At 34.5% G+C, this 8,088-nt stretch overlaps 1 protein-coding gene across 3 annotated transcripts; it reads right to left on the reverse strand.

The window, feature by feature from the left end:
- Nucleotides 1-554: 554 nt before the first annotated feature.
- On the reverse strand, nt 555-6,950 carry LOC123224845 (isoprenylcysteine alpha-carbonyl methylesterase ICME-like). 3 transcript variants are annotated; one of them, XM_044648571.1, is made up of 11 exons: nt 6,172-6,939; nt 5,949-6,020; nt 5,508-5,577; nt 5,340-5,420; nt 4,587-4,661; nt 4,171-4,272; nt 3,949-4,086; nt 2,997-3,062; nt 2,743-2,886; nt 1,613-1,703; nt 555-1,043 (listed from the first exon to the last, which is right to left on the reverse strand). In XM_044648571.1, the coding sequence occupies exons 1-11, from the start codon at nt 6,359-6,361 to the stop codon at nt 882-884; spliced, it is 1,191 nt and encodes a 396-aa protein (XP_044504506.1). In that variant the 5' UTR covers nt 6,362-6,939; the 3' UTR covers nt 555-881. The 3 variants fall into 3 exon arrangements, with proteins under 3 accessions (XP_044504506.1, XP_044504505.1, XP_044504507.1); XM_044648570.1 differs by having other exon boundaries at nt 5,949-6,025; nt 6,172-6,938; XM_044648572.1 differs by lacking the exons at nt 555-1,043; nt 1,613-1,703 and adding an exon at nt 1,723-2,261 and having other exon boundaries at nt 5,949-6,025; nt 6,172-6,950.
- Between the last annotated feature and the right edge of the window lie 1,138 nt (nt 6,951-8,088).

Below are 8,088 nucleotides of genomic sequence, written 5' to 3' on the forward strand. Positions count from 1 at the left end.
TATTTTTTTAATATTATCAATAAAATAACGATTTTATCTTTGTTTCTAATAAAAAATTTTAACGACAGTTGGCTCATAAATGAGACTTTGAATTTTTCAAACTTCATGAATGTGATTTTAGGAATGTATCAAAATTTGGATAACAATAAGTTTTTGGCCTTCTGAAACATACATTTCAAGTCAGTGTTGTATTCATTCTATCGAATATTTTAGAAACAAACTTAAAAATGAACTAACAAAACAATTTTGCAACCCCTAAGAAAGAAATCGATAATATTTTGCAAAACTTTCCCTAAGTTTTTGATTTGTGCATGCAGTTTTGTTTTTAGCTGTTCTTTGTTATCTGTTAGGTTATTCATCGGTTAAGTATTCTCTTTTGGTCAAATGAAACAAAGAGTAAGGCATATTTATTTTATTATATATATGAAAATTGAAATATGTAATACTGTAACTCCTGATCTATTTTCCAACATTTGTATCAGTTAATATGATGTTGGAGTCTTAGCAAGATACTGTATTCACACCCTGGAGAAGTTGACAGAAGATAGGAGCAATTTCCTCAAAACAAGTTCTTCTTAAAGCCTGGAACAATAAATTAAGAAATGTTTCATGTATTACAAAGGGAAGGTTGAAGGTGAGCTTCCTTCATTCAGGAAAGTCTATCTTGGCTTGTGGGTAGATCTGCTAAAGCTGGATAAGCTACAACAATTTCTCATTTTTCCACCATGGTTGTAAAGGACTTGGTAAACCTATTATCTCTCAAAATGATACTACCGAATGGAAGAAATTAATTAGCCTAGTAATCAATAAAAGATGAAGGTGCAGGAATTGGTCTTGGAAACACTGCCTGGAATGGTGATTGACCTTGAGAAGTATGAGGCTTAAAAGGGGCTGATATGGCTGGCAATTCTTAACAAAATTTCAGGAACAAGACGTTTCCTTGGAGGTGCCATGGCATCATTGGCAAGAGCTTCCTTATCCTCGGCATGTATCACAGAAACAATATGGTCGAATAGATCATCTTTACCACCTCTAAGAGGATCCTACATTGCATGACGAAAAGTTAGGCAAACCTTTCTCAATGCCACAGAAGGCATGCGATATCATGAAAATTTAACACCGGCAGATAAACAGTGCATAATTGGGAAACATTTGTAGTTGAATTTGATGGTGGAACTTGAAACCAACTCTTAAAACCAGACTTTGAAGTACCTTTCTGAATCATAGATAACCAAATTTTATCAGACCCCACAATCACTTCCTCTCACTATAAAGAAGATTTCAAAGTATTCCCAGATAAACTTAATCACACACATTTTTCTTAATTATTTAAGACAAATGAGAGCACTAGCCAGCCTCATATCAAGAATAAAAAAAGTGAACAACAGGAGAATTATGCCCAAGAGTGAAAATATTCAATCCAAGCACTTGCAGTTGCAGAAAGCTTTGGATAATTTGCAATAAACTAATCGCTAACCACCAACTTTGTAATAACAAAAGTGGGATCTGGGTACTCTAACCAAAAGATAGCAATAACAAAAAGCATTTTCACTTGGAAAATATAGTTAGGTAACTGATATGCATTACATTAAACATCAAAATTATAACTTACTTGCAGAAACAAATCTGTATGAGTTTTCCCTTTGTACAAAATTAGCTCAGCTTTGGCTCCCACCCCTTGAAGAGCATCCACAAAAGCTTTACTGCACACAAGAACAAATTTTTAGAAATCTGCATTAGAATGCATGATCTAATCAAACGCCAGGAGCAAGGTGGATTGGGTTGTATTTTAGTTTCCAATTTATCTGGTCTTCACAAATTCAAACAAAAAAGTCTCTATTTTATGCACATTTAGCATTCAAATCTTCGCTACAGTGCAGTTGTGGTAACATTTTGGGCAGGAAGGCAAGACATCTTCCAATTGACATGCAAAGTATCTCTGTATTTTTTTTTTTTTTTTGGAAAGTATCTCCATGATTTAATATTAAGAATATTACATCAGCTGATAGCTGGGCCAAAGTGGTCTTGGATGCCAGTGTGATCCATGAACAAGTTAGCAATTGTGCTGATAAAACAGAGCCGGAACAAGAAGCCCAAAATGCTAGAAAGGAGGTCCAAGTGAGAGCTGAGGTCGTAGGGAAGAATAAGCAAGAGTCTGCCACAAGGTATACTCAACCAACTCTTCACAAAGATGGGATCACTCTGGATCCTTCTTCCAGAGTGTGAAGAGAACCAACTTGGCTGAGGGATTATGTGACGAGCTGAAGACAATTAAGGGAATGCAGTTGGTTAGGGAATATCAATTCTATTATCATTTTCATTTTACAGTTTTGTAAACAGTTGTTTCTGTTCCTTACCATCATTTTAGCTTTCTGTTCATTATGGAAGCTGTAAATAGCTATGTAACAATCTGAGAATGATTTTATGAAAAATAGAAGCAGTTTTTTTCTAAAGGAGTTGGGCACGGACTTGAAAAGTGCATTCTTTTACAAACTGCATCATATTGTGAGGAAGTTTGTATCGTCAGCATTCATTCTATGAAAAGGATGATATGAAACTTAAGTTATCCAAACACATGCCTTCTATATTTTATTCCTTCTATGGTTCCATAACAAAAATTTCAGTATGGTATAGAATATGAGAAGGTAACTTTTTGATTGCTGCAAGTTCCATAAGTTATACTGTTGATAAAATCATTCGAAAAATTGCACCACATATGAATTTAAAGAAGAATATACTAACCTGGCATCGGATGGTATAGACTGATCTGAGGTTCCATGAAAAAGTATTATAGGAGGTAGAAGAGAAATAGCATCTCTAATTCTCGGATCCTTTACTCTAACTTCAGGAGAAAATTGTTTGAAGGACTCTTTTCCTTCCATGATGCTGTAATTGCGTATCAATATAAAACTTGTGTGAGGCAAAAAACATGACAGGGAAAAAAGTTGACAACAATATACTATTCCATAATCTACAAAAGTATCATTTGTAGGTACCTTAAAAAAATGGAACGATAGAGACCGCGACTGTGGAAGTGATCTACTAAATTAAACAAATTGTACCTGTTTATGAATTTTAAAGGGAAATAAATAAGCTTCAAACTACTGGGAAAATCAATCAATGTATATAGAAGCAAATTACAGCTTTTAGTTTGCTGCCCCTTTTTCAACACTATCAAGCCTAAAAACATGTTCCCCATTTTTTAAGATTTAGGAAAACTTCACATGTAAGAATCACAAATTGAAACTCATTTCTGTGGACAGCAATTGCTCTATATGATGAAATTCCCATATTGGCCTAACGGATTATGCTTCGAATCTTTGACTAATAACTTTTTCAAACTACTGCTGGTCAAAGTGTCCTTTGACCATTTGAGCGTCATGAGTCATGGACATAACAACGTAACACATTCTGATATATCCATAATGACCTTTATTTGCTAAAAAGAGGCTTCACATTAGAAACAATCAATGGACAAAAGAGCAGATAACTCAAACTGCCATTAATCAAAATAAAACAGAGTGATTAAACAATTTGTACATGCCTTTCAACAACTGGAACATTACTGATATGTCAACACCATTGTAATGGGAGAAACCAAAGAAATGCTGAATGTCAAAGTAAAACTCTTGTCCACACAACAAAAGAGACTTCAATGCATTTTTAGCATTGTGTTGTCAAAATGGTATTTACCACCACAGACAATCAAAAGATAATGACAACGAGTATTATTCCTCTGTCAACTTGAGCCTCACAAAGTAATTGTAAGCAAAAGCAGCCAACTAGATGAATCTCAACAAGGAGGTATTTTGCAAAACATTAACCTCCAGTGATTATTACCCATTATCAAAGGATTTTTTGGTATCAAACAAAGAGGAAAAATGATTTCCATAAGTTTAGTAAACAAATTTCAAAGAATGACAACAAAGTAACAGGTAAAAAAGTTACCCTCCAGATAAACCAAAATAAGCTTTTAACTGGGAAACACTCCACGAGGTGCTCTCTCCCGTAGATTCTTTAATTGCTTGTTCTAAGAGAACACAAGAAGAAATATGTGCACCAGCTGATTGCCCCATTAGATAAATCCTACTCAAAAATAAACATGAAGAAATTAGCTACAAAATTTGAAGATCAGATTGTGAATGGTGAAAAAGGGATATCATTGTTTACCTCTTAGGATCACCTCCATAATCATCAATGTTGTTGTAGACAAATGAGATCCCATTAGAAACATCGTTCACCATGTCACTGATAGTTCCCTGGGGAAAATTTCTGCAAACACATATTGGCCAAAGTAAGTTTTTGGAATGTAGAACACCAATAGCTCTTGTAATTTATTCTCATATAAAATTTCAGCATGCTCAAGTAGAGTAACTATTAAGACTAAACCAAGAACTACGTTTTCAAAAACTTGTTAAGTTGTTTTGATCATAACCAAAACAAGATTAAAGAATTTTGGGAAGCTCTATTATATTCACCAAAAGAATCAGATCCAATGAATCTCTTGAAATACTTGTATCTTCTGTTTCAGAAAAAAGCATGTCTGGATAATGTGCTCTGAGTACTGCTTGAACTAAACAAACTACCTGTAATCAATGCATGCAACTATGATATTTCTCTCTGCTAACTGCCTCCCCAGAAGCGAACCCCATGCTTTGTAACTAAAACAGCAAGAAATAGAGAACTTAACGTCAAATGAGTATATAAATAGCTTTATACAATGAAAATGGAACCAATGATATTAGTACGGTGCCTCAAAAAATAATAATAATAATAATTGGAATCAGCAAAAGACAAAAGGCTAAAATCTGTTGGATCAGCAAGTCTGTACCTTCAATTAACAACATAACCAAATCAATGCAGCCTCTTTTAAAAATCTTAAAAACACACACAGACAAACACACGAGAGAAAACATATTTTTTAGTGAGACATGGAATTGCCTGATTCCTGTCAGAAAATAAAGGAGTAATAACTGGCACCTCTTCTGAGTATGTTGTCATACATGTCTTGTCCAGATATTTACAAGCAAAATTCAACATCAAATGACTCAAACTAACTATAATTTGTTCTCTGTCCTGCCATTATATAAATGTGAACAGGCTGTCTTTATACCCTCCCAATGGAGCCATTGAATAGTTAGCGTTAAGTCCTGCTAGAACTCTTATAGTCAATTTGACAGCAATTTTCAAATCAAAATATAGGCATGGCTAAGTTTATAACATTTCTGTAGTCACCCTTGGTAGGCTAAATGATAAAATTAAATAAGTGAATAAATGTTAAATACATCAAATTTATCAAGAACAGTCAAGTGAAAGAGCGGCTGGTCCAAATTTCTCACCCAATGATCCATGCCCCACCAGTTACGAACACCACAACTGGCTTTTGTCCATCACTATTTGTTGGTAAAAATAGGTCCAACCTATTATTTAATGGCAGAAATAGCATTAGTTTTGCTATATTGACAAATAAAAGTTACACACATTATAGGCAAAAATATATGTCTTACCTATTTCTTGGTTGATCTCCATAAATGACACTCCGTTGGACTTGGCTTGAAAAAAAATAATGATAGGCAACTGCAAAAGATTAAAGGCAGATAATAAATCTGAAAGCATCTACATGAATCCTAAAAGATGATTAGTCATGTCACATGTCAAATAACAATAAGCTTAATTATAATCATATTTTTCTCATGGCATAGAAATTTCCAACCCAAAATTGTGCCAAAAACAGAATAATTCTTAATGACAGATACTAAGAAGAAAGACTTTCAGCATGAAAGGAATTAATGTCAAAAAGCATAAAAAAAGCAAAGGAGGCAAGTATAGGAGTAGCAGAGGGTTGTCAATAGCATTGTTTCAATATGTAAATGCCCCTTTTGGTTTTGCAAAACCGAACATTAACTACAGAAAGAAAAAAAAAAAAAACAGATGAAAAGAAATCATACCTTGAAGAAACCCGGGCATTAGTAAAATAGCATAACAAGCGAGGGCAAACAATCTATTGATCCATCGGTAACCTACCCTGAATCAAAATAAATGATTAAAAGGGCATTTATCTAACAATCAGAATTTCTAAAACAACTCATCACAAATAAAATAAATAACAATGAAATCGCCAAACAATCAATGAACTAATTTACTAAATGACAACAATAAAGAAAGAAGTACCCAAGATATCGAAGAAGAGTGAAGCTAAGGCGAGTGATAAGATAAGTCTCAGCAGCAGCGTGGCCAATATCCTGGCTGAAAGAATTCTGGCGACTTGGCGGCTGTTTTCCAGCCGTTCGACGTCGCCTCCGGTGGTTGGTACCACCATCAACACTGCTACTAGAACCCACGGTTTTAGTCTCCATAGCATTCATCATATTCATTAAGAAACAAAGAGAATCAAAACAACCAAGGCCGAAGTGATTGGATCGGGAGATTCTGTTTGTGTTACTGGGTAGCTCCGATAAGATAGATATGCATTTGCACGTAATAATGCAACGTGCAGCGATACTTTTTGAATTAATAGATATAATAAAATAAAAATGTCAGCTTTTGGTCTGGTTCAGAAACCAAGGTGGAGAAATGGAAGGGGAGAGGAAATGAATATGGGTTGTCAATTTAAAGTTATATTATTACACGACAGAACTGAAAAAACTAAACCCAATTGGCAGTTTCCCAGTTGCAAATACGCGGCTTAACATAGACAGGCGACCCGTCTACAGATTGGGTTCATGCATTGGGTCGTAATCTTTATTTTCCGCCACCTGTGCTAGCTCACCAGATTCTTCTTCATTCATCAAGTCACGGCTAATGACGGCTTCAACTTTCTACTTCAACAAAATGAGACGCCACCGTCACTTTTAGTGGAGTCGTGGAAACAATTTCATGATGCTTCTAAATAATAAGAAGCACAAAATTCTTAATACACATTTGAGTATCATCAGGTGAATTTTGAATAATCATGTTGCCCATATGGAATTGCTCTTTTAATAACAATAGTCAGTGGTTGTGTTGGAGACGTAATCAAATTTTAGTTCATAGCTTACTGCATTAAAATCCCGTGTAAGGTTGGTATGAAGTTTTGAAGCCCGAACTACCTTCCTTCATCCAATCAAAAGGCTGGTTGGATCCAATCTAATAGCATATGATACAAATTGATTTGATTTGAGTTTATGGTTTGATCAAATTAACTTAATGACTAAACCATGAATTGATATGATTAGATTCAACCATAAATCAAACTAATTTTTTTTTTAGCTTAAACTAGACAGGACATCATTAGTTTTCAATCAAACAAATTGATTTGATTTGAGTTTATGGTTTGATCAAATTAACTTAATGACTAAACCATGAATTGATATGAGTAGATTCAACCATAAATCAAACTAATTCTTCTTTTAGCTTAGACTAAACAGGACATCATTAGTTTTCAATCGAAAACTAATGATATCCTATCTAGTCTAAGCTAAGAGAAGAATTAGTTTAACTTGTGGTTGAATCTAATCGGTTTGATTGGCCAGCGTAAATTTTAAATCAATGGTTGGTATCATTAGAAATTATAAAACCTACTACTCAAAATCCAATAGCGCTTCACCACGCAAATTCTGCTCAAAAAGTGTATATTTCTTCTAGTACCCCATTAATTTAGTCAAGGGTAACTCGTGTTGAATCTTTTATTTCCGTGGTCAATTTGGACAAACTCACTAGCCTTTTACGTAGCAGCATCGCCATAAAGTTTGGTATGGTCAACTTTTCCTTTGTGCGCACCACTTCAAATGCCTCAATTCTGTAGGTATGTGGTTTGGACTGAAGCTAAATCAGCATAGACTGTGAATTGGAATCAAGTTATTTAGATCTGGTTAAGGAGAGAAGAACAAGGTATAGTCGGACGGCTGGCCATTTGTAAGCATTCTAACCTGTTATTAAGTGAAAATACACATCCAGGGCCATACAATAGCAGAAAGAAACAGAATCAATCTATAGCCAAATTCAACATATTGTGCTATAAAACAGTGGAAACTTTTAAAAAAGCGTCAAACCTTGGGAGAAAAAAATAATACAACACCAAGAAGTTGAGTCGCAACTGACAGTAGAAGA

The sequence above is a fragment of the Mangifera indica genome, chromosome 9, assembly GCF_011075055.1.
Source record: "Mangifera indica cultivar Alphonso chromosome 9, CATAS_Mindica_2.1, whole genome shotgun sequence".
In the NCBI taxonomy this organism is placed as follows: domain Eukaryota; kingdom Viridiplantae; phylum Streptophyta; class Magnoliopsida; order Sapindales; family Anacardiaceae; genus Mangifera; species Mangifera indica.

Coding starts and splice junctions, on each gene's coding strand:
- LOC123224845 (XM_044648570.1), bottom strand. CDS start 6,374: ATGAATATGATGAATGCTATGGAGACTAAAACCGTGGGTTCTAGTAGC. Junction 5,421..5,507: donor GGAGATCAACCAAGAAATAG/GTAAGACATATA, acceptor ATTAAATAATAG/GTTGGACCTATTTTTACCAA. Junction 4,662..5,339: donor GGTGGGGCATGGATCATTGG/GTGAGAAATTTG, acceptor TTGCTGTTTTAG/TTACAAAGCATGGGGTTCGC.